Genomic DNA, 25,530 nt, shown 5'->3' with positions numbered 1-25,530 from the left:
GTTTGGAAATTTTTATTGTCATACCCTCAAGCTCACAGATTTTTTTTCTCAGCCATGTTGTCTGTTAATGAGCCCATCAAAGGCATTCTTTATTTGTTACAGTGTTGTTGTTTTTTTATCTCTAGCACTTCTTTTTTATTCTTTTCTAGAATTTCCATATTTCTGCTTAGATGATCTATCTGATCTTTCATGTCATCTATTTTTTTCTATTGAATTGGTTGACATATTAATTATAACTTTAAAAACTCCTAGTTTATTAATGCCAACATTCACGATCATATCTTAGTCCTGCTGTTTATTCTGCCTTTTCAGACTGTGTTTTTGCCTTTTAGTATGCCATATAATTGTTTGCTGAAAGGCAGATATGAGGTTCTGGGTAGAAGGAACTGTGTAAATAGGTCCTTAGTAATGTGGTGGTGAGGTGTGTTGGTGAGGAGGCATTCTCTAGGCCTATGACGAGGTCTCATCTTCTGGTGAGCCTTTCTCCTGGACTGTGAACTTTCAGTTAGGATCTGATAAAACCCCAGCAGGTTAGGCTCTGGTAAAATAGTTTCTCCTGAGGCAAGCCTTCTGAAGAACCGAATGCTCTGCCATATTTAAAAAATGGTTCCTTTTCCCGTCTGCTTGCCAGATGCATGAAGGGAATTTTTCTTTGATCTGCACAGTGAGGACCTGGTAGAGCTCTTGGAGAGAAAACTCACAAATGACTGTGTCCCCTGGAGTTTGTTTGTTTTTTTTTTTAATATATTTTATTGATTTTTTACAGAGAGGAAGGGAGAGGGACAGAGAGTCAGAAACATCGATGAGAGAGGAACACTGATCAGCTGCCCCCCGCACACTCCCCACCGGGGATGTGCCCGCAACCAAGGCACATGCCCCTGACCAGAATCGAACCCGGGACCCTTGAGTCCGCAGGCCGACGCTCTATCCGCTGAGCCAAACCGGTCAGGGCGTGGAGTTTTTAAGTCTTAGACATAAACCTCCAGCAATTTGTCGATTACAGTTCAGGCTTTTCTACCCCAGCACTGGTTCTGGTGGCGGTTTCTGCTCAGGTAGGTTGTGATACCCTGTATTCGGCTGTCTGTTTCTCCAATTTAAGGGGCAGCAGTTTGTCCTGTGACCTCACTTTTCTGGCAGATCTAAGAAGAGTTGATTTTTCCGTTTGTTCAGCTTTTTGTTAACAATTTTTAAAATTGATTTCAGAGAGGGAGGGAGAGAGAAACATTAATGATGAGAGAGAATCATTGATTGGCTGTCTCCTACACGCCCCACACCAGGGATCGAGCCTGCAACCCAGTCATGTGCTGTGACCAGGATTGAACCAGGACCTCCTGGTTCATACGTTCACACTCAACTACTGAGCAACATCAGCTGGGCACATCTCACAAATTTTGATGTTTTCATCTTCATTCAGTTCAAAATATTTTCTAATTTCCCTTATGACTTCATCTTTGATCTATGGGTTATTTAGACGTCCTTTGCTTAGTTTCCAATAGGGGTTTTCCAAATGTCTTTCTGTTATTGATTTCTAATTTAATTCTCTGTGGACATAGATTATATCTTCTATTATTTCGTGTTTTTTACAGTTGCTAAGGTTTGTTTTATGGCCCACAGTATGGTCAATTTTGGTGAGTGATCCATGTGCAATTGAAGAGAATGGGTTTTGCTATTGTTGGTTGAAATATCTATGAATCTAAATTAGGCCAAATAGGTTGATAATGCCCTTCAGGTATTCTATAGCCTTAACAATTTTCTGTCTACTTGTTCTATGGATTATTGAGAGTGGTTGTAGTTTCCTACTATGATTGTGGATTTATCTATCTTTCCTTTCAGTTCCATCCGTTTTTGCTTTATGCAATTGAGACTCTGTTAAAAATTATATATGTCCTGCCCTAACTGGTTTGGCCCAGTGGATAGAGCGTCGGCCTGTGGACTGAAGGGTCCCAGGTTCAATTCCGGTCAAGGGCATGTACCTTGGTTTCAGGCACATTTCCAGTAGGGAGTGTGCAGGAGGCAGCTGATCAATGTTTCTCTCTCATTGATGTTTCTAACTCTCTATCCCTCTACCCTCCTCTCTGTAAAAAATCTGTAAGATATATATTTTTAAAAAATTATATATGTCCTATTAAAATGTATATGTAGCCTGACTGGTGTGGCTCAGTAGTTAAGTGTTTGACCTGTAAATCAGGAGGACACGGTTTGATACCCAGTTAGAGCACATGCCTGGGTTGTGGGCTCCAACCCCAGTGTGAGGCTTGCAGGAGGCAGCCGATCAATGGTTCTCTTTCATCATTGATGTTTCTATTTCTCTCTCCCTCTCCCTTCCTCTCTGAAATCAATAAAAATATTTTTAAAAATATGTAAATTAGTTTTACATATAAATAAACCTGGAGGAATATACTCTAAATTATTAACAGTGCTTACTGGGGATGGTTATTGGAGGCTTTTATTCTCTGTGTTAAATAGTTCCCTAATCCTAACTATTTTATAATGTACATACATCCTTTTTGAAAGCTAAACATGTAAAGATGTGTTTAAGAAGAGAGATAGTTGCTTGCCTATGAATGTGTCCTCTCAGCCTACAAAGCATTCTTTTGTTCATCTTGGAAAAAGGTCAGCTGGATGCTCTCTGTCTGTCCTGTTCTTGCCAAGCTCCAGACCGTGGTCCACTCCTCCTGCTTCTGCTTCCTTACCAGCCCTTCCTTCCTCACCGCCTGTCACCTGGCTTTGGGCCCAGGTGCCTGGGAAAGAAACAACGTTCTGAGGTCACCATGTGGCCTGTCAACCCATAAGGCTTTCCACCATGTCATTTGACTTTGCTGAGCAATTTCACCCACTTTATCTTTAGTATATTTCTTGGCTGTTTTCCATTTTCTAAACCCTTATTCCCTCAAGACATTCCCCCTCTCTCATCACTGGGCCAGCTCTTACTTTGCCCTCAGGAGTCAAAGCAAATGCCTCTGTCTCCAGGAAGTCTTGCCTAAGCCTGCCCCCCTTCTGTTCTCACTACTCCCTGCAGAATACTCATCACTGTTGTTGTTGAATACCTGGCTCCGTGCTGACTGGAGGTCCTATGAGGATAGGGGCTAAGTCTACCTGCCTGCTACTGACCCACAGGCAGATTCCCAGTTTGCCTCCCTGCAGCCAATCCCTCCTGTAGAAAGCTCCCAAGAGAACCACTTCCTATGCTCCCCAGTTCAAGAACCTGCAATGACTTCCGAGTGCCTGCTGAATCCAGTCGGAAGTCTCAAGGGCTGTTAAATGGGTGACATTACTGAGCAAAATCAAAGAATTTGGACCAACAGAACAAAGCCTACAACACAGTGCTGATAATATATAGAAACGCACACACACACACACCCCACAAACCAACTGCAAAGAGACATTTTGAGAAATTTGGTTATATTTAATTACACCAATAGGAGAGTTTTCTGTTCAGTGAGGTGGACAAAGTTTCAAGAGCAAGATGACAAGATGCGAGAATATTTTCACAAGGTCTAAAATCAACAAAGGGCAGAATCTTCCAGAAGCTCTTGCAAATCAACATCCAAAATATTCCATTGAAATATGACCAAATGATATGAAAAGACAATTTATAGAAGAGGGCATCTTAAAGAATAATCATCAATGCAGAGATGCTCAAACTCTTCGGTGATCAGAGAAGTGCAAGTATAACAATAATGAGTTGATGCTCCAGTCAGATTAGCAACAACCAGACAGCTGCATAATGTCAATCACATGGGACTATGGGACCCTCCTGCACTGCCTGTGGAAGCATGAACTGATGCAGACATTTTATTTTTTTAAACATATTTTATTGATTTTTTTTTTACAGAGGAAGGGAGAGGGATAAAGAGTTAGAAACATCGATGAGAGAGAAGCATTGATCAGCTGCCTCCTGCACACCCCCTACTGGGGATGTGCCCGCAACGAAGGTACATGCCCTTGACTGGAATCGAACCCGAGACCCTTCAGTCCGCAGGCTGACACTCTATCCACTGAGCCAAACCAGTCAGGGCTGATGCAGACATTTTAGAGAAAAATATGGCTGTAGCTAGTCAAATTGAGACAAATATATTTATACCCTATGACCTAGTAAACCTGCTCCTGGCTCCTACATATATAACCCAAAGAAATTCTCCATAAGATCCATAAGAGGATAAGGCTGAGCATCGTTTGCAGGAGGGGAGTTGGGTGCAGTGGGGTGTCCCTCCCTGGAGGAGTGGAGAGGCTAAAGGTGGGGGATGCCCCACGGAGCACCATGCAGCAGTTAAAGCAACTCCATGTTCACAGAGCAACCTGGCTGGTTAAAACCATAGTGCTGGCCGAAACCGGTTTGGCTCAGTGGATAGAGCGTCAGCCTGCGGACTGAAAGGTCCCAGGTTCGATTCCGGTCAAGGGCATGTACCTGGGTTGCGGGCACATCCCCAATAGGAGATGTGCAGGAGGCAGCTGATCGATGTTTCTCTCTCATCGATGTTTCTAACTCTCTCTATCTCTCTCCCTTCCTCTCTGTAAAAAGTCAATAAAATATATTTAAAAAAAAACAAAAAAAAACAAAAAACCATAGTGCTGGGTGGAAAGAGGACCAAGGCCTACAACACAACGCTGATAATATATAGAAATTCACATACACACACCCCACACAAACCAAGTGCAAACAGACATTTTGAGAAATTTGATTACCTATTGGATATCAGGTATTATAGCTAATTTTGTTGGGTGTGCAGTTAGGTAAGAAAGTGTTCAGTGTTGGAGGGGATGCATAGCTAAAAAATATAGGGGTGAAATGGCATGATGGACTTTATTTAGTTTAGTGAAGGGAACAATGAGAAAGATGAATCAAAGATTTAAGCAAAGCCTCAAGGCAAAATCTTGATAATTATTGAGTTTAGGAGAGACAAGTATATGGGATTTTGTTGTACTATTGTTTATATTTGGTATATGTATTAAAACGTTTATAACAAATTTAAAAATATCAAGGATACATATTTTCAAGACTATGCTCACACAAAAAGATACACATTAAACATGTTTGAGTCATTGTCTATGGAGGGGAAAGAAAATAGGAATAGGAAATGAGGTCAAAAGGGGAGGAAGGAAGGAAGGGGAGGAAGGAAGGAAACATTAATGTTCAATGATAATTTGCCGTGAACTGAGGAGGAGGATTAACTTAACCCTCTGCACCTAAAGTCCAAAAGAAGAGGAGGAAATGATATCCCCTGTAATTCTCCCCCCATGGCACTTTAATTTTTTCTGTCTAACCGCCTAACCTTCATTCTTCATTCTTGTGTGTACTAGACTTCCCTGCAGAGCTGTCACCAGGACAGTTAAATCACTTTGTGCCTTGCTTAACAGGAATGAAGTTTGGTTCACCAAATGCCAGTCCTGGGCTGGGACCTCTAGGTCTGTGATCTCATTATCTCCAGTTTACAGATGTGGAAAACTGAGCTCAGAGAGGAGGTTCTTTGTCCAACTCCTAAGTCACCAAGCTGGAACTCCAATCCCCTTGGCCTCAAACACCCAGGATTATGTGATTGCACCAAGCTGATCCAACATTATTATTATTTGAAAGGCCTGCCTGTGGTGCCTTTATATTGATGTAATTTACTAACTGCTCTCCTATTTCTGAGAATTGGGGTTCTTTCTAGTGTTTTGCTTTCATAGATAGTCCTGCAAAGAATATCTTCAGGTTTAGAGCTCTTTGCTTCTGTTGAACCTTTTCCTTACCAGGAGTGGGGTTACTTTCTGTTCACCTAAAAGGGTGGGGTCTCACTGTGGCCATTAATTCACTTTGAGGGAATTTCCATGAAAGGAAATGCAGGGAGTGGGGGCGCACAGGGCATCTGTGCAGGGGCAGGAAATGCAGGAGTGAGGCCTCAGGCCAGGCAGGAAGTCAGATCCTGATTGATTTCTGTGGTCTTCACATTTTTCTACTGCCTTCCTGCCTCAAGGTGGGGAATGGGGTTCTGGCAGGCTCAGGGCAGAGCCAATGCAGTGGGACATGAGCTGCTGTGCGTGGGAGGTGGGTGGCTGGGGTTGCCTGGGGCTCCTGAAGCTCTCTAGTCCTTTGGCTGCTGCGCTGGCCAGCCTGGGAGGGGTCAGCTGGGGATAGGCAGCAAGTAAATATAGATCCAGGGAAGGAAGCCAGGCGAACCAACACGCACTGACCTCTGGCTGGAAGGCTGGGGAGGGTGGAGGGGGAGTAGGTCCTGGCATCTTCCTCTCCATCTTGGGTGACACCCTGACCCAGCAGCTCCCTAGAATTGCTGAAGGCGGCCGGGGGCAGGGGGGGCGGGATTGGGGAGACAGTGTCTCCAAGGGAATCAGAGTGGGGGTTAGTGGGAAGCTGGCCAAGAGATGCTGTTCCTCTGTGACTGACAGCCAACTGCATTTCCTCTCTGCTGGTCCCCCAGACACGTGGCCCAGCTTGAAGAGGCCAGGCGAAGGGACTGGCTGTTTCAAAGGATGTGGGGTCCACGGTCCTAGAGGCAAGGCCAGGCCCCTTTACAGCCCCCTCCCCACCCCCATGGCTCTTGCTTCTTCTGGAGAGGAAGGATGTCCTGAGTGTAAACTTGCTTCCCTTGCTCTCTGCCCCTCACCGTGTGCTGGCCCTCTCAGCCCCTAAAGCTTGGGGGGCCACCAGCCTTGCTCTGCCCCAGCCTGGCTCTCCTTGCACCCGGGCTGCAGCCCTGCACCAGTTCCACACCACACACACCATGTCCGCCTGGCCCAGCCAAGACCCCTGGGACCCCTGGCTCTGGGAGGGGCATTCCAGCAAGGCAGTCACTCCACCACAGAGACATTTATTGGCAAAACCTATTCCCAGGCATCGAGGGGAAGGGCATGAGCGGAACGGGTGGCTTTCTTTCCAGTGTTCGAGGAGCAGAGGGAAGGAGGGGCAGGGACATCTCAACCAGAACAAAGCCAGCAGCGAACATTTATTGAGCTCTTCCTCGGAGGCCTGTGCATGCACTGTCTCCCTCAATCCTTATAACAAGCCCGGAGACTGATACCATTGTCCTTCCCGTTTTACAGAAAGTGAAGTGGTGGGCTCCGGCCGGTTCGGCTCAGTGGATAGAGCGTCAGCCTGCGGACTGAAGGGCCCAGGTTCGATTCTGGCCAAGGGCACATGCCTGGGTTGTGGGCTCGATCCCCAGTAGGGGGCGTGCAGGAGGCAACTTATCAATGATACTCTCATCGTTAATGTTTCTCTCTCTCTGTCTTCCTTCCTCTCTGAAATCAATAAAGACATATATTTTTTTTAAAAAAGGAAAAAAAGTGAAGTGGTGGGAGGCTGCTGTCAGCCTTCAGGGATGTACCCAAGGGCCTTCCACCAGGAGCCCAAAGCCCCCTTTCTTTTCTGTCACACCATGATTCCCAGTTTCAACCATCTCTTACCATTTCTAGCTCTTTCGACTCTTTTTATATTTTTGTTTTTTAAAAAAATAGATTCGCCCATATTCTGCAGAACCCACTGCCTCCTGCTTCAACTGGTCACACCTGGGTTCTCCCCAAGATTCAGCTTGGGTGGGGTTGGGGGCAGTGGGTCTCTAATGGGGGTCTGGGCATGTGTGAGGCCAAAGTACAGTGATAGCTCTGAGAAAATACACAACCAATAAATTACAAACTTCCCTCCCCCTCCCCATACCCTCCCTCCCCCCCCCCCAAATCTAGAACAGACTGTGAGTTACCCATCACTCCCCACCCCTCGGCAGGGTTCTTGGCTCTGTCAGCTCTGTGTCCACAGGGCCCAGGGGCTCAGTAAATGCTTGTGGAATGAATGAATGAATGAATGAGTGAATGAATGAGAGCATGGGGGGAAGGGAACAAGCACTTAGGAGTCCTGAGTCCCAGCCCTGATGGTCTCCGTACCCACCTTGCCCTCACCAGGACACCGCCCTCTGCTCCAGAGAAAAGGGCCCCCAGGTCCGGGGTTGGAGTAGAGAATGGGAAGGGGGGCATCACAGGGCATCGCTAAGCACGGGAAGGCGGAGGACTGAAGTAGAGCACAGAGCTCTGGCCTCAGAATCCGGAGACCTGGTCCAAATCCCAGCCGTAGGATTCGGGAGCTGTGTGACCTTGGGCAGGCTTGAAGAATGACTACAGCTGCGGTCGCCAACCAGTGGCCTGCGGACCACTGGGAGTGCGTGAGGTCCGAAAGGTTGGCGACCGCTGGGCTACAGCATAATAGTCCTTTCAGAGTTTACAAAGCCCTTTGTTCACATTTATCTTTGGTCCTCAGTAACCATCCTGTAATGTGGGTATTATGATCAATATACCCATTTTACAGGAGAAAAAGCAGAGGCTGGAGAGGTTAAGGACTTGCCCAAGGTCACATGGCAAGCTGAAACTTGAACCCACCCTCCCCACTCCCTCCCTCACTGTTGCCCCAGTCTGTGCAGATCTAAGTCCGGGCTCAGACCTAAGTCTCCCAGCGGGGTATCCCCATGCAGGGGGAGAGGGGGGGGCAGCAGGAGGGGCTGCACAGTGGATGCCCTAATGTGGGCTCCACTGGCCATTTCCAGCCAAAAAAAAAAAGTCAGTCTAGACATCGTGGAAGGTTTTCTAGGCACCCCTTCCTTCCCCCACCCACAGCCTCGGGGCCTCAGCTGCTGCCCCAGGAGGGACCTGGGAGTCCACGAGGTGCCCTTGAACTTCCGCTTTTCCGGAGACAGTGGAGCAGTGGAGTGGGGGAGAGGTCTGGGACCTGGGCCCTCCTCTCACACAGGCATGGGCACCTCGTCATATTCATCCCGACCTTCTTCCTCATCAAGGCTTGGCTTGGCATCGTCAGCGTCCAGCTGGAGGGCGGGGTAGGAAGGAGAGGGGGTGAGTGGCCCAGGGGCCAGATGAGCCCTCCGCCAGCACTAAGAGGCACCCCAGGAGTTAGGAGAGGGCCTGCTCTCTTTGAACCTTGGTCGGGTCCTGCCCCCAGGGTTGGTCCACATGAGATATTCCCAAAGGGTGGGGAGCCCCTGGGCACCTAATGCCCTTTGCAGGAACTCGACCTCTAGAGGGCCGTCAGGGGACTCCCTCCCCAGGGCAGCACCCCTCCCCCCCTTGGCCTGTGTCACATCTTAGAAAAATTCTACTGGAGGAGCAGACTCTTCCAAAAGGATTTGGAAGACCGCAGGACCAGCGGCTCAATGGTCAGGACCGCTCACGTGGGTCACGTCCTGTGTGCCTCTTAACCCTCTCCCCTCCCTGTCCTTACTCCTCCTTTTACAGGCGAGCAAACCCACGGCACAGAAAGGTGAGGCCACCGGGATGTGGCAGTGCCAGGATTTGAATGCAGGCCCCAGATCCAGACCTTCACCTCACCCGCTCTGCCTTCCTTCATTCTGAGACCCACCCCTCTCTCACGAGTCCTCCCTGAGCCAGCGCTGGGGTCCTGCCCTCCAGCTCCTGCTCTCTCTCAGCCTCCCTCCTCCCCCACTCACACACTGGAGCTCCAGGTTCCGGAAGATGAGCGGCAGCAGGAGCCGCCGCAGGGGCACCGTGAGGATAAGGACGAAGGGCAGGGCCAGCGAGGTGGTCGGGAAGGATTTCACTGCCCACAGCCCTGCCAGGCAGAGGATCTGGATGCCAGTGAACAGGTGCATGCGCCAGGTCTTTACCTGCGGGCAGAGGCTGGGGTCATCGCCTGCCCTGCCCGGCACCAAGCACTCCCACCCCGCCCTGGGCTGGGCAGCCGAGGGCCCTGTACCCGCTTGACGTAGGGCACATCCGGGTGGTACTTGGGCGGCTTGAAGAGCAGCAAGATGCGGTCAAAGAGCTGGATGCCGCTGAGGGAGGTGACCCCCATGTAGAGGAAGATGCCGAACAGCACAGCCAGGGGGATGTGGGACAGGATGGGCCCCATGAGGATGGACAGGCCTGCGGGGAGAACCACAGACTGTCAGCCTCACGGGCCCTGGAGGACCGGCACCAGGGCGGGGAATGAAACCCCAGGTGCCATGTAGAGTCCTTTTTGTGGATTTTTTTATTCTCACCGGCGGATATGTTTTTTTCATTGGTTCTAGAGAGGAAGGGAGGGGGCGGGGAGACGAGAGAGGGAGGGAGAGATAGAGATGAATGTGAGAGAGGAACATCCATCTGTTGCCTCCTGTACATGCCCAGACCGGGATTGAACCCCTGACCCTTTGGGCATTGAGATGATGCTCTAGCCACTGAGCCACATAGGCCAGGGCTCTGTGGATCCTTTTAATAGGCTTTACCCGCCTTTTAGGATGAGGAAACAGACTCAGAGAGGTGAAGCAACTTGCCTGAGGCCACACAGCTAGTAACCGGCAGAGCAGGGAGGGAGTCAAGCTCCGGCCTGCCTGACTTCAAAACTACTCCTTTAACCTAGGAGGTCACAGAGTCAGAGAAGCCCAGCTTTTTCCTCACCCCAGCCTCCATCACCCTCCACGTATCCAAATCCTAACCCTCCTCTAGCGAACACCACCTCGCCTTCCTTAGGAAACTTCCCTGGCCGCTCCATCAGCGGTCACAGTGAGGCCCACACCAAGTCCAGCCGGACTCACAGCGACTCCAGGCTCAGATCAACCCCCGTGACCCTCTGCCTTCTCCTCCCCCCGTCCCCTCCCCAGCCTGGAGATTATGCCCTGGAGCACTCCCCTTTGTGTCAGTCATAGAGCAGCTCAGCTAGAGAGACCTCAGGGGGCACCTAAGAAACCCTCTAATGGTGCAAAAAGGGAAACTGAGGCCCACAGGGCAGGGCTGGGACTCGCAGTTAGTGAGCTTCTGTCTAGAGAAGGCTTTAGTACTGGAGGCCCTCCTTCCTCCTCTGTTCAGATGCCCACCTCAGCGCCCTGGTCATTTCCGCCAGAATTCCGTCATGTGACTAACCCTGGGGAGATGTGGGCAGCAGGTGTGTCGGGAGGGCTGGAGGGGGCTGGATCCTAAGGGGCAGGGGCCGGGGCTGGAGGCCCGGGGCAGGGCCAGAGGGTGGTAGAGAGTGCGGCCAGCCCTCACTCACCCACAAGCACAGAGACCAGGAGCCCGCTGATCCGCTGCTCCTTGACCTCCTGGATCTGGGCTGCAGCCCCGGGGGCACTGGCCTTGCCCATGACGGTGAGGGCGTTGGCATGGGTGACGGAACGCACGGTGGTGGCGCTGAGCCAGGGCATCCCGAAGAGAGTGGCCAACCCGCCCATGCCCATGACCAGCAGCAGGTCCAGGTGGAAGCCGGAGCCCTTGACCAACTTGCGCTCTGGTTTGCTGATGATCAGCCTGGGGGGTGGGAGGTGAGGGGATAAGCAGGGCTCTCCCTCCCGCACCCCGCTCGGCCCCTCCTTCCTTCCCCACACTTGAGTTTCTATGCGCCTCAGTTGACCCTTCTGTGCCCATCTCCCTTGGAATTCTTTGCCCCCCTCCCTCCCACCCCACCTTGAGAATCCAGACTCTCCACGGGCAGGTTTGCTCCGAAGCTAATGAAGCGTAGGCTCCAGCGAGCGTCACTGGCGCGGGTCCTTTCCGAGACCTGGCACCTTATTTTGTGGTTCTCCTTTTGTGTTCCTTCCCTTACAAAGGGCTCCCTAGGTTATGCACTGCTGGGTCCCACAGAACCTGGCCCCGCCCCTCCCTATCCCTGTGAGCAGGGAGGGCCACACCTCCCACTGAGTCTCACTAGCATCAGCCCTGGGTGTCTGGCCCGCCTGGAACCTGCCCCTTTCTCTGCCGCGAACCCTCCCAGGCCCAGCCCACCCGGCCCTCACGTGGTGATCTGGGACTCCAGGAAGATGAGGATGAAGACCAGCAGTGCGGGCAGAGCCGAGGCGAACATCATCCAGATGGGGAAATGGGAATACAAGCCCAGCGGGTGGATGATCCAGCCCCGGGCCGAGGAGTTGGAGACTTTGAGGCCCTTAGGCACGCTGAGTTTCTGTGGGAGGGGATGCCGTTGAGAACACTGGGGCAGGGGATGGGGAGAGGTGGGGACGGGGGGAGATCGGGTCCTGGACACGTGGGAGCTCACTTTTATTGCGCATCTGCTGTGTACCCAGGCCCTACATGTATGTAAGACTTTTACGTACCTCTCACCCCAAACTTTACAGATAAGGGAACAGGGTCAGAGCGGTTGTGTAGCTTGCCTTACATCACACAACTATTTGGTGGCAGGCCTGCCTGGCTCCAAAGCAGATTCTTTCCTGCTGCCCCGGGTTAAAGAGTAAAGGGACTCTGACCCAGGTGCTGGCTTCAGCCAGAGGGGCTCTGTAAGGCTGTGGGAGGACCGTGGGGTTGCCAGAGGAGCCAGGGCTGGGGGAGGTGTAGTTCTAGCTGACTCCAGGTTGGGGACAGCCATTCTGGGAGAGAGCAAGCTGGGGAAAGGACGGGAGGGTCGCGGAGAGGATCACCTGGGTGTAGGTATCCTGGATGAGAAAATCCACTATGACCATGATCAGGATGGAGATGGGAACCCCGAAGTCCCCGATGACCCGTCGCAGCTGAGGACAGGTGGGAGAACCAGTGGTTAATGCCCAGGTGTTCCCCACCTCCCGCTTGGCCCCCTTCTGCCCCATAGTCACCCAGGGGGCCCTGCTCTTCCTAGTTCTCTCCCCGTTTCCACGCCCTGTCCCTGCCTCCCCACTGGGTTCTCAGCCTGGGCATGCTGAGAGAGGGGGTGGGCTTCCCTGAAGGGTGGGACCTTGAGGAGGAGGGGGCCAGGGAGTCTTGGAATTGGGCATGAGAACCTAAGGTTAGAAGGGGAGCCAATGGCGCCGGGGAAGCTAGGAGGGTGCTTTGGACTGGGATAGGGCAGGGTAGGCACAGGCAGGTGGAGACGGATGCTGACCTTGCCAGGGAAGTAGGAGCTGTTCTTGAACTTGCGCAGCATCATGGCTAAGAAGAAGGTGCCGGCCATGAGCACAAGGGAGAGGAGGGCTGTGTTGGGCAGGGGGTCCTGAGGCTTAGGGTCTATCGTCACATTGTGTTTGTAATGCTTCTGCAGTGGGTGGCTCTGGAAGATCTGCAGCAGAAAACCAAGGCATCCTGTTCCCTCCCATCCATCCATCCTCTGTCCATCACCCATCTAGCCATCCACCATCCGTCCACCTATCTTCTTCCTCAGCTGATATGGTAACAGAGGGGCAATGAAATTCTACAGCTTGGTTTTCAGGAGTGAGGACCAGGCTAGGCTTGTGTGAGGTAGGCCAAGAAGGCAATACGTGTGTGTGTGTGTGTGTGTGTGTGTGTGTGTGTGTGTGTGTGTGGTGTGTGTGTGACCACAATGGGCCTGGGAGACATGAGGAGTCTGGAGTGCAGGGCTTTAAAGACTTGGAAAGACCCACCAACCTACAGAATCAGGGACACACATATGGTGTCCACCCTTCCTATAAAATGCAGACACAGCCCTAGCTGGTTTGGCTCAGTGGATAGACACAGCCCTCGCTGGTCTGGCTTCAGGCCTGCGGACTGAAGGGTCCTGGGTTCGATTCTGGTCAAGGGCACATGCCCAGGTGGGCTCGATCCTCAGTGGGGGGCATGCAGGAGGCAGCTGATCAATGATTCTCTTTCATCGTGGTGTTTCTATCTCTCTCTCCCTCTCCCTTCCTCTGTGATAGCAATAAAAATAGATTTTTTTAAAATGCAGACACAGAGGCAGGCATAGTTTGAGGTGACAGAGCTGAGGGGTCAGGGTGCTCCGTCCACAGGACCTACGGTTCTTGAGGGCAAGTGCAGGAGAGGGAGGGGGGACATCAGAGCCTCAACACCCCTCCACCCCCACTGTCCCCACCACGCATGCAATTTCCCATTTCAGGCTCACACACATGCTCACCCATTAGTCATCTGTGTGGTTATAAACATGGACACGTGCACATAGAGGTGCCCTCTCCTTGCCACAGCCATGGCAAGAATACCAGCAGCAGGTGTCAACATGGATGTGGTCATAGTCACACACCATGAACACACGGCCACACAAGTGCCGTACAGACATGCGTGCAGTGGCCCGCAGCCGCCTAGTCTATGCTCAGTCTCACACACGCACACCCCCATGCTCGTTCACACTCCCACCTTGACCAGTTTGAAGAACGTCTCGTAGATGAAGATGAGGGAGATGAGGAAGGAGAAGATCTCCTGGGTGTAGCGGGAGATGAAGCGGACCAGGAAGCTGCCCTCGAAGGCCACCACCAGCACCACCAGCAGGATGAGCCACATGCCAATCCACACACGACCCACGAGGTACTCCAGGCCGTTACTGTTGCAGAACTGCGGGGCGGTCAGAGGGAACTGGGGTCAGACAAGCAGGCCCAGCACCCTGCACGGGGCAGGGCGCCAGAGGCAGGCACAGGGTCACGGGGGCCAGGACAGGGCTACCGAGAAGAAGGCTTCCTCGAACACGAGCAGGGGCCCTGAGAAGCCAACCACAAGCAAGGGCTGAGCCGCCAGCAGCGCGAAGAGGATGCCCTGCGCCGCCGTGGAGATGAGCAGCTCCGACACCCCCATCTGGTTCTGGGTCTTCTCTCCTGTGGGCAGAAGGTACAGTAGGGTCAAGGGCGGGAGACCATTTCCAGGGGCCAGTGGAGCAGTTCGTGGGCAGGCTGATGCAGGGTCCAGAGTGTCAGATCGGGGCAGGAGTCAGGGCCCACAGTGGCCAGGGGATCAGAAGAAAGGGTTGGGAGGGAGGGGGGAAGGCATGCAGAGGAACTGACCCAGGAGGCCGCCAAAGGTGACGGCAGGTGACAGGGCGGCAAAGTAGATGAAGATGACGGCAGCCAGGACCTGGGGGCTGAGTGCATCCGTGATGTCACTCAAGTAGCGAGGGTAGCGGCGCTTTATGTCACGCACCAGGCCCCCGAAGAGCATGCCTGTTCGTTGCAGAGGGTCATCCGGGCCACCAGGGACCCCTGGACCCCCATTTAAATCTGTAATAAAGAATAGGACCATGGTCATAGGGGGCAGCAGGGGGAGGTGTGGGGACAGGGGAGGGGAGAGGGGTATTGTCTGATGGGAATGGGGTAGCCAAAGTTGGCTGGGTGGTAAGAGAATAGGGAGAAGGGACACCAGGGTGTTTGATGGGAAAAGGGGAAGTAGGGGCTCACAGGGCTGTGCTGGGGTCTCTGAGGGTCTGTGGGGCCCAGAAAGCCTTGGGCTGGGCAGGGCAGGTACCTAGGCCTTTGTAGAATTTGGGGTCTGGCTTGGCAGGGCTGGGCAGGTAGCGTCTTCGCAGTAGCTCCTTCTGCACAGGGACCAGACTGAGCAGGGCCTGCTCTGAGGGGGCGTCCGTGGGAGGCAGCACCAGGCTGCAGTCCAGGAAGCCCTCCAGGGAGTGTACCAGCTCTTGCCGGCTCTGGGCCAGGTACGCATCCATGCGGAACACCTGGGGGCCAGAGAGTGGGTCAGGGCCCCTGGGTGAAAGGGAGCTAGAGGCAGGCACAGGGTCACAGGGGCCAGGACACGGCTACCGAGAAGAAGGCTTCCCCACAGCCAGGGCCCCCGAGGACAGAACCCTCTCTCCCAGCTCCTTCTTGCTAGGAACTGCTTTTCTTGCCCACCTCCTTTACCAGCCCCCACTGACCCGCCCCCAACACACACACACACACACACACACACACACACACACACACACACACTGTGAAAGGGTTGGGGGGACGCAGACCTGCTCCTAAATGAAGAAAGGAGAGAGAACTAAGCAAACCAGATGAAGCCAGAGCAGACGAGGCCATTCCAGGCCAGACTTGACCAGGGAGAACCAGGCCAGAGTGGGCCAGATCAGGTCATGCCAGGCCAATCCGGCAGGGCCGGGCCGTTACTCTGGCCAGACACACGAGCAACAGCTGGATTAGACTGAAGGGGCCAGACTAGTGACGCTAATGTGACCCCGGCCAGTCCAGTGGAGAATGGGCCTCAACAGCCACCCAGCTGCCCAGCTCCCCCAGCCCTCGCCGGCCCCTCCTTACTCTCTCGGACATGAGGATGGCAGCAGCCCGGCCGAGCTGGGTGTAGTCGATGTGAGAGGCCTCGGGCCCCAGCAACACAAAGAGAAAGCGCACGGGCACGCGCAGCTGCACCGCGTCCACCAGCTCCACGGCCTCCTGCAGCCGCACGAAGCCCAGCACCGGCCGCTCCAGGAAGGAGGCGCGGCCTGTGGGAGGGGGTGGGGGGCATGAGGTGGCCTGGCCAAGCTGAGGGGGCACAGCTGGCGTCCAGGCTTAGGGAGAGGCAGGCTGGGCCAGCACAGAAGGTGGAAGCAGGCGTGTGGAGGGTTGAGTAGGGAGGAGCACCACTGCTTACCCACTAGCACCAGGGTGGCCTCCGAATCCGGGGGGATCTTTTCCAAAATTCCCGATGGTGAGTGGCCTGCTGTGCCCCCCTCTCTCTGTTGGAAGGAAGGTGGTAAGGAGAGCATTCGGCCCCCTCCTCCCCTCGCTGCTCCCATTTCTAACCACGCTGCCGGCTCTCCCCAGGCACCCCTGGTACAGCCTCACCTGTTCACAGAATAGCTGAATCTCCAGCGAGGGGTGTTGGGGGAGCAGAGGCTGTGAGGGCTCCCCGGAACGTGTCACGACCGTGGGCTTCACACCCCCCAGGTCCTCTAGGTCTCCAGCATGGCTGCAGGACACAAAGGGGACATGAGCTGAGTAAGCTGCTCCGGTTGGGCTCGGTTGGGCTCTCCGCAGAGCACTGCTGATGGCAGGGATCAACTGGGACTCCCAGTGGCCAGACCAGAGAGACCCTGGGGCAGGAGAACCAGCCCCTTCTGAAGGGTGTCGGCTCTAAGCCGGTGGCCTCTTTCTGGTGGCCTCTTTCTGGAGCGACTAAGTGGAGCCAGAAGAATGGATGGAGGGAAGGGCCTTGAGAGTCTGCCCTCCTGGGGACCAGTGGTCCCCAAATCTGAGCATGGAGACATGGCCCCCTGTCAAGAGCTGTCAGAGGCAGAAGCCATCCTGGAAGAAGAGTGGGGATGGGGGTGGGGCTTTGGATTCCCAGGGAGAGCCGGGGGCAGATGGACAGGGGAGGCAGCTCTGGGGAGTGGAGTCAAGGGGTGGGCAGGCAGGGGCACCTGTGTTTGAGTAGCAGGACCCGGAGCAGCTCGTCTCGGTCCTGAGGCCGGATCTGCTCCTCGTAGATAAACTGGTCCAGAAGCTGGTTGGCCACCCCAGCCAGGGAGGTCTCCGGCAGATTCAGGAGGACAGTCCCTGCAGGGAATGGAGGGTGAGCTGGACCGCGTCCCTCCTCCCCACCAAGCCTCGCATGCAGGGGTCACGGAGGGGCCGTCGGGGCTCACCCTTGGTGAAGGCTCTCTGCAGCTCCAGGAGGCTCCAGAAGGTGAGGTAGGACAGATGCGGGCGGCCCCAGGCCCCGCCCTCCCCCAGGTTCTCCTCCAGCCGCACCCAGCGTGCTGCCTCCATCCACTGCAGCTCCTGGTTCTTCTCGTCCATCACGAGTTCGTGCAGCTCCACGTAGACCTGCGGCCCCACAGACCTGAATCAGCCCACCAGGCTCCCGGCCGGCCCGTGGGGAGATGGCAGCCCAGGGCGTGCGGACATCAGCAGGCTCCGAGAGATGCTCCAGGAGGCCCAGAGCCCTGAGGCGTTTGGGGGCAGATCCTGAGCTCAGAGGGAAGTCAGTGGGGAACTCCCGCTGGAGTGAGTGAGATGGGAAGTGTGGGGAGCTGCTTGAGGGTCCTGTAGGTACGGCCCACACCCTGGCTCTATTCCTCAGCTTCCTAACCGGCCCCGGACTCCATTTCAGAGGCATTTGGAGAACCTCGGGACCAAAAGGGGTGCTAGAGTGGTCACTTAGAAGGGAAAGGAGGGGGAGTCCTGGGTCATTGGGTCATCTCCTGCCTCAAAGATGGTGGAGTGGGTGTGTTGCTTGGCTTGTTCTTGGGTGTCTTTGGGGCCAGGTGGCCACTCTTGAGGGCCTAGCTGAGGACAGAACAAACTCATTAGCCGGCTAGACAGCCTGGGACCAACAGGGATGCAGGGGGCCCGGCAGAGGAGAGCGTTACTTACTTCTGTGCTTCCCCAGGGAGCACCTGACGGCGCAGCCAGGGCCGCAGGGGCGAAGGGGGCCCAGGTCTCTGCGCTGGGGGGGCTGTCCTCTTGTCCTCTTTCCTTCCACCAATTTCCCAGGACCCGTCCCCCCAGCCTGTCCTTGGCCTGTTTGGAGCTGTGCCTGTCCCTCCGCTCCTCCCTTCCCCTGATATGATGGTGGGCCCCAGGGCAGTACAGGAAAAAGGGCTGGGGGAGGCTGGGTCCTTACCTCGTGGGTGCCCGGTTGGGATGTGGTTTGGTGGTAGTCTGTAGCTGTTGGCTCGGTAAAGAGAGCTGAAAACCCAGAGGCTGGTTAGTGCTACCACCAGACGATCCTGCGCCACCCGCCATCAGCCCCAGAAACCAGGGCAGGATGCTGTCCCGCTGGTGCCCCCACCCACCCCTGGGCTCCCCATGCCTGGTTCTTGGCCCCGCCTGGCTCTGCCACCCCACATGGGAGCACCGAGGAGGCCCCTGGGACTCATCCTCAGTGAGGGGCAGGAGGGTCATCTCCAAGGCGATTGGAGACACCTGAACGGCGATGTTCAGGATTCTCTTAGGGTCTCCTCGCCCTCATGCCACCTTCTGGGACCAATTCCCTTCCTTCTCACCTGCCTCAGGAATCCTGCCAGTCCATAGCTTCTCCCCGCTTCCAAGCGGAGCTCTGGGCACCTTTATATTGCCCCCTCGCCCCCCCCCCCCCCCGCCCTCCATTCCCAGGGGCGCCTCTTATCATCAATGCTAATTGCCTGCACTTAAGTCCTGTTGACAGTAAATAAGCACCTGCCTGGGCTCCCCACTAAGACCTTGGCGACCAAGGAAGGGTTCCTGTTGTCCCTCTGCCTTGGGGGTCCCCAAGGCCCCCCATTTTTCAGGACCCCTGGACCCCCAAATGGAACAATGTTTCCAGAGCAGGGCCAGCGCCTGGCCTAGAAGCCAGTGTTGGGTGGGCATGGGTGGCAAGTGGGCTCCTGCCATGGTGCCAGACAGGCCTGGCTGCCCTCTCACACATCTAAGGGACACGGCGATGGTGACGGGTGACTGGTCCTGCCCCCCCCCCCCCCCCCCAGTTCCCTCCTGTGATCATTTCAAACAAAACTCTGTTTATCCTTCAATCAGTAGGATTGTGGGAGAACTGGCCCTGGGGCTGGGACAGGGCAGGGGGGGAAGTGGGGGAGTTCAGAGAAGAAGGGAGGACAAGTCCCTCAAATGTCCCTGTCTGGGGTCAGCAGCTCACCCCAGCAGAGAGAGGGAGATGGGCTTACCTTCTGGCTCCTCCACCTGGGGCACGGGGGCACCTGGATCTTCATACTCCTCCTGCTCTAGGATCTCTTCCAGCCCCTCTTCGTACTCCTCCTGTGGGAAGTGGCCATGAGGACTGGGTGTGAGGGGCTTCCTGAGGCCCCATGAAGGTGGGAATGCAGGGCCAGGACCCCAGAGGCCCCAGGTAGGAGCCTGCAGAGGCCGAGAAGACTCACCTGAAAATCCCCCATGGCGCTGTCCCGATGGTCCGATTATCCGCAGGGATCGTAGCCCTCAGCATAACCCGCACTGCGGGTCCCTGCAGGGAGAGGCAAGGCCGAGTGAGACATGGGGACCCTGTGGTCTCCTTGTCCTGCCCCAGAGCGGCTGCATTTGAGTGGACGGTGTGGGGAGACAGTGGGGTCAGAGGGAGAAGGGGGTGGAGGCTTGGAGGAAGGAGCTGGATTTACAGATGTGAGGGCCAGTGTGCGGGGCCAGGAGAGGGGAGGCCGTGCAGGGAGGGGAAGCCTGGCTGGAAAGGGTGTTGGGGAAGATGGGTACATCCGCGAATCTGACCCTTTCTCCATTCACCAGTCCTCAGCTGGCTCATTTTCTTGCCCATCCCTGAGACGCAGCCAACCCCAGGGCGGCATGACCTCTCCCCGACTTAGCTCCTCCGAGAGGCTCCACAGCACACGCTCTTACCCAAGCTTTGCGCTGGGCATGGGGCTGCAGCATCCTTGGGAGTGGCCCGCAGGTCCTGGAGGAGGTGGCCCTGCTTCTCTCTCCCACCTCATCCAGACTCTGCCTCTTTTTATCTCTTCCCGCGTACCCCCTGGGCCTCCTTACCAAGCCCTTATCTGCCCCAGGGCCTTTACATGTGCAGCTGCCCACATCCTGGAGGCCTCTCCCCACCCCTCAGCCCTTCTCACAGCTCAGCTCAAATGTCACCGTTTCAGATTCCTTCCCTGACCACCCTAACGTGCACGAACTGCATGTGTCATTTTCTGGTTTCTGGATTCATCTGTGCACATATTGTCTGAGGATCCCTCTAGAAGGGAAGGCACAGGAGGGCAAAGACTCTGCATGTCTCAGTCCCCAGTGAATTCCCCCGTCCTAGCAGAACTGTTACTCACAGTAATCATTCATAAATGCATGTAGAACGAATGTAAGAATGTGTCCCGCTTGCAGGCATGGGGCTCTGGGACGGGGGAATTAGTATGACTAGGACCCAGCCGGGAGGCCACTGAGTCCTGCGCCTCCATTTCCCGGCTGTGTCTCTGGCAGAGAGGAAGGCATGCCCACCCCAGGAACGTGAGGACAAGTCCAAGCGGGGGTGGGTGGTAGGGGGTGATGGAGGTTCCCTAGGGTGGCCCCAGGCTGGGTATGGAGAGACTTCCTTTGCCCCCTCACCCACTGCAGCACAGGGCATTGTGGAGAGAGATCGGGCCAGGCTGGCAAATGTGCCCACTCTGCGCCTGCAGGGTGCTCATCAGCGGATGCTGAGATGAACAACACACCTCCCTACTCTCAGGAGGCTCCCGCCCTGACTGGGGAGACCAGCCAGGAATACGTGACTGGCTCAGTGGTTCACGAGATAACATGTCCCTCAGACAAACAAGCTATGAGCGGAATGTGCTGGGTGCCAAGGGTCTGTACGGCAGGATCGGTTGGTGGGGTTGGGGGTGGAATGTCTCTGGGGGAGGAGACACTGGTGCTGGGCCTAGAACAGTGGTTCTCAACTTCTGGCTCTTTCAATACAGTTCCTCATGTTGTGGTGACCCCCAACCATAAAATTATTTTCGTTGCTACTTCATAACTGTAATGCTGCTACTGTTATGAATCGTCATGTAAATATCTGATATGCAGGATGGTCTTAGGCGACCCCTGTGAAAGGGTCGTTCGACCGCCAAAGGAGTCGCGACCCACAGGTTAGAAGCACCGGGAGGATTTGAAAGACTGAGAGGTGGAGAGGGATGGCCCAGGTGTGAGAAATGGTAGGCAAAGGGCCCAGCTAGGACCATGCAAGGCAGGAAGTGTACACAGAAGGAACTGCACAAAGAACTTTCTCTCTGAGGAGTGGGAGGCTCTGCAGGCCTTCGAGATAGGGAGGAAGGAGGGGTCCCTGGCTTGGGGTGGTGAGGGGGCAAGGATGGCCATGGGGGTGTCCCAGAGCCTGGGATGGGACCGTCCCGACTGCATAGGACATGCCCCTTGAAGATCCTGATCACTTATCTTTTCTCTCTCTCCCTGTCCTTCCCTGTCCCCTTCTCCCCACGTTTCTCTACCTGCCTCTTGTCTCATCGTTATTCTCTTTCTTTTTCTTTTTTTAATATATTTTATTGATTTTTACAGAGAGGAAGGGACAGGGATAGAGAGTCAGAAACATCGATCAGCTGCCTCCTACACACCGCCTACTGGGGATGTGCCTGCAACCAAGGTACATGCCCTTGACCGGAATCGAACCTGCGACTCTTCAGGCCGCAGGCCGACGCTCTATCCACTGAGCCAAACCAGTGAGGACGATTCTCTTTCTTATTCCTTCTCTGGCCTTGCATCTGCCTCGGCCTCAGATCCCTAGAATTCTCAATGTGTTAAAAATCCCACCCACGGCCCTGAAGCTCTGCCTGTTTCCCATCTGAGAGGTGGAGTGGTCAGAGGGGCCCTCCAGGACCAGAGAATCCAGAAACTCAGGCTGCCTCTGCCACTGGCCGGCCGCATGGCCTTGGGCAGCTCCCAGCTTCTCTTTAGGCCAGCGGTTCTCAAGGCAGGGGTTCTCAACCCCCTTGGGGAGGGGTTCTCAACCTGTGGGTCGCAACCCCCTTGGGCAGGGGTTCTCAACCTGTGGGTCGCGACCCCTTTGGGCAGCGGTTCTCAACCTGTCGAATGACCCTTTCACAGGGGTCGCCTAAGACCATCGGAAAACACTTATATAATTACATATTGTTTTTGTGATGAATCACTGTGCTTTAATTATGTTCAATTTGTAACAATGGAAATACATCCTGCATATCAGATATTTACATGACGATTCATAACAGTAGCAAAATTACAGTTATGAAGTAGCAATGAAAATAATTTTATGGTTGGGGGTCACCACAACATGAAGAACTGTATTAAAGGGTCGCGGCATTAGGAAGGTTGAGAACCACTGCTCTAGGTCTTGGTCATTCTGCTATGTAATAGGGGGCCTTCCCCCCCGGGGTGAGTGAGAAGAGGGAGAAGAGGTGCTCCGCAGGGCCTTAGAGGGTGCACCCATCAGCCAGATTGCTGCCACCACCAGGCCCAGCCACCTTCTAGCTGCAGGCCTTGCTCTGTCTGACACTGATAAGAAGCTGGCCGCTGATCACTGCCCTGCATCTGGAAGCGTACCAAACACCTGGCCGGCCAGCCCGCCCGGGTGAGGCCAGATAAGGTGAGTGGGGCATCTGGAGCCAGGAGGTGGGGCGCACACAGCTGGAAGAGGCTTAGGGGCAGGCGGTGGCCAGATGACAGGGAGGGCTCCCTGGTGGCGGAGCACCACCTTTGCGTAATCGCCCCAGCATTGCACCAAGCCGTACCGTACGCCTTATTGCTTACAATCCCAAACCGCTCTGTGAAGTGGGTACTGTCACTGGCCGTTTTACAGATGAGAAAGCTGAGGTCAGAGAGCTTTACCTGCTTCGGTCCCCTGGTAGGTAGGCATCACAGACAGGATTAAACCCTGCCGACCTGACTCTAGCTACATCTCGAACCATTAAACCGAGTTCAAATCCCAGCCCCGCCATTTGCTAACTGTGTGACTTGTGTGACCTCGGGCATGTGACTCAACCTCTCTGTGCTTCAGTTTTCTCATCTGTAGAATGGGGTAATGGATCTACCTCAGCCCGGCCAGTGTGGCTCAGTGGTTGAATGCTAGGTATATTTTTTAAAAACTTTGGAAAAAAAATAATATCTACTTCATAGACTTGTTATAGCCCTAGGTTCATGTGTATAAAGCATTTTAAAAAGTGCCTGGCGCATTATCATTGCTACTGGGTATCAAGATTGGATTCATGACCCTCATCCCCCTCTAACTCCCCAATTCCCGTGGAAATAGCCCAAGTGCTTTGAGGTGCTCAGGTGGTAGGGGACTCCTCCTTTCCCTCCAAACACTCCCTAGAGCGGGGACGGTGCCAGGCCCCCCTCGTAGGCTCCCTGAAATGGGAAGAGCTGACAACTTTTCTCCTAGGAGGATGACGAGGTGGCCTAGGGACCCCCATACACGGGGGAAGGAAGGGGTTGGAGCGAGACCTGAGTCTGTGGGATCTGAGGGGCTGGTAAGTAGGAAGCCGCCCGGGACCCACACACACATACACACCAGCCACACACACCTGTTGCCACGTGCCAGCCTCTTTTTCCCAACACCGGCCAGTTTTCCTAACATTGGCTGCCCTGCTCACCCCAGTGGCAGGTGCCAATGGGCCTGTGCCCTTAGGGGTAACAACACACATTGCAACGTTCTCACCCCACCCACCAACACCCCACTTGAAGGTTAGGGCACCTGTGCCCACTTAGGCAAAGATTTAGGATGGGCACCTGCAGAAACCCTCACCATAGGTACCCCAAGACCAACCCTAACCCCCCCTGGCCCTGCTCACCTGCTCACGAGTCTTGGGGTCCCTCCAGGAACTCCTGCAGCCACCGGTGCCCTCTGCGCCCAGCTGAGCTCACACCCGCTCTAACAAGCGCCAGGTTCTCGCTCCTTCGCCCCAGGGGCAGCTTGCAAACCCCTGACTCATGCCCCCGCCTCCTAATCTGCCCGCCCATGGGCCACAGGAGCCCCTTCTCACCCCTCCGCCCCACTTCCACTGGGTGCCCTGTAAACAGAGTTATCTCTCACACACATCTGGACAGCTGTGAGTCTGGCCCACCCCACCCGGCCCGCCAGCCCCCAACACCTCCCTCCTGGCCCCCGGGGTTCTCCTGGTCTTCCTCTGTGGACTCCGGTTTGACGGCTGGGTTCTCAGAGCTCCCAGCCTCCTGGCAGGGCTGGCCCAGCCTGTGGACGCCCCTGTCCGGACTCGCTCCATCCTCGGCCTGGCCAGGCCCCTCTGCTCTGGCCCAAGATGCACAGGCGCCTTCTCCTCTCTCCTCCCTCAGCGTCCTCCCTCGGGACATCCTCTTCCTCGGCAGCCTTGCTGTAGGGACCTGCTCAGTGCTCACAGGGCCCAGGCAGCCCCCTCCAAGTGAGGGGGCCCTGGCTGTCGTCTCCCCAAGACCCTGCTTGGCTCCAAGAGCTGGCCCCTGGGTGCTAAGATGCTGCCACGCAGCCAACCTGAAACAATGTCAGGTCAACAAAACAACCTTCCCCACACAGGAGCTCAGAGCTCACAAAGCCCCAATGTCTGGGCACACTGGCTCCTCTGTCGGCAGCCCGGCCCAGAGCAGCCCGCATTCTCGGCCCACGCGGTGCCCCTCCCCACACTCCCCCAGTGGGGCAGTCTCTGCTCCTGGGGGTACTGGGGTTGGCCTCCTAATCCTGGGCTCTGGTTGCTAAAGAGGTAGAGACAGAAAGGTGAGTTTAGATCGACAAGAAAGAAGAGAGGTTTGAAAGCAGACAGCCAGGGGTTCTGTGGACACTGCTCCAGGCAGTGGAGACAGGAAGCCATCCCAGCCCAGCTCTGCCACTGACGGGCTGTGGAACCCGGGCCAGTGCCTGCCCCTCTCTGTTCTTTAGTCTCCCCATCCACAAAGTGAAAGGGCCGGTTCGATGACGGCCAGCTTGGGGGATTCTTCGTTTTATTTTTATTTTTGTTAATCTTCACCAGAGGATGTTTTCCCATGGATTTTTAGAGCGAGTGGAAGGGAGGGGGAGAGACAGAGAGAGAGACAGACAGACATGGATGTGAGAGAGACACTTCGATTGGTTGCCTCCCGCATGTGCCCCGACCAGGGCCTGGGATGGAGCCTGCAACTGAGGCATGTGCCCTTGACTGGAATCGAACCTGGGACCCTTCAGTCTGTGGGCCGACACTCTATCCAATGAGCCAAACCAGAGGGCAGGATTCTCTGTTTTAGATCCCAGATGTAGAAACAGGGATGATGAGGTGGGCATATCCAGCAGTCCTACAATCACTTCCTGGGTCTCCACCACCAGCCTGCGCTGCCCAGCCGTGGCCAAGAGGAACAGGCAGGGACTGGTGGAGCTGGAACCCTCCTGTTCATGGGGCTTCCGTTCCAGGCACTGTGCTGGGGGCTTCACCTGGGGGTCACACGTAATCCTTCCAGCACCCCCATTTCACAGAGGACACTAACACCACAGAGAGGCAAGGTGGCTTCCCAG

General features: G+C 55.0%; 1 protein-coding gene across 3 annotated transcripts; it reads right to left on the bottom strand.

Moving 5' to 3' along the window:
- Positions 1-8,552: 8,552 nt before the first annotated feature.
- SLC4A1 (solute carrier family 4 member 1 (Diego blood group)) lies at positions 8,553-24,001 on the bottom strand. Of its 3 annotated transcripts, none has more exons than XM_036341094.1 (20): positions 23,846-24,001; positions 19,463-19,545; positions 19,250-19,340; positions 18,214-18,278; positions 17,234-17,414; positions 17,009-17,144; positions 16,434-16,557; positions 16,240-16,324; positions 15,906-16,090; positions 15,115-15,325; positions 14,658-14,870; positions 14,323-14,471; positions 14,020-14,214; positions 12,800-12,973; positions 12,363-12,452; positions 11,724-11,890; positions 10,985-11,238; positions 9,710-9,879; positions 9,444-9,620; positions 8,553-8,804 (listed from the first exon to the last, which is right to left on the bottom strand). In XM_036341094.1, the coding sequence occupies exons 2-20, from the start codon at positions 19,475-19,477 to the stop codon at positions 8,724-8,726; spliced, it is 2,763 nt and encodes a 920-aa protein (XP_036196987.1). In that variant the 5' UTR covers positions 19,478-19,545; positions 23,846-24,001; the 3' UTR covers positions 8,553-8,723. The 3 variants fall into 3 exon arrangements, with proteins under 3 accessions (XP_036196987.1, XP_036196988.1, XP_036196989.1); XM_036341095.1 differs by lacking the exon at positions 23,846-24,001 and adding an exon at positions 19,932-20,035; XM_036341096.1 differs by lacking the exon at positions 12,800-12,973.
- Between the last annotated feature and the right edge of the window lie 1,529 nt (positions 24,002-25,530).

This window comes from Myotis myotis, unplaced genomic scaffold, assembly GCF_014108235.1.
Source record: "Myotis myotis isolate mMyoMyo1 unplaced genomic scaffold, mMyoMyo1.p scaffold_m19_p_17, whole genome shotgun sequence".
Taxonomy (NCBI): Eukaryota; Metazoa; Chordata; class Mammalia; order Chiroptera; family Vespertilionidae; genus Myotis; species Myotis myotis.
The sequence above is the reverse complement of the archived record's forward strand: the minus strand, read 5'-3'. Positions and strand labels throughout refer to the sequence as shown.

What these genes read in the sequence shown, in the direction of transcription:
- SLC4A1 (XM_036341094.1), bottom strand. An exon ending in CCAGGTGGAGGAGCCAGAAG is followed by an intron (nt 18,279 to 19,249) that starts GTAAGCCCATCT and finishes CTGGGTTTTCAG; the next exon opens with CTCTCTTTACCGAGCCAACA. An exon ending in GGCCACCCTGGTGCTAGTGG is followed by an intron (nt 16,091 to 16,239) that starts GTAAGCAGTGGT and finishes CCCCTCCCACAG; the next exon opens with GCCGCGCCTCCTTCCTGGAG.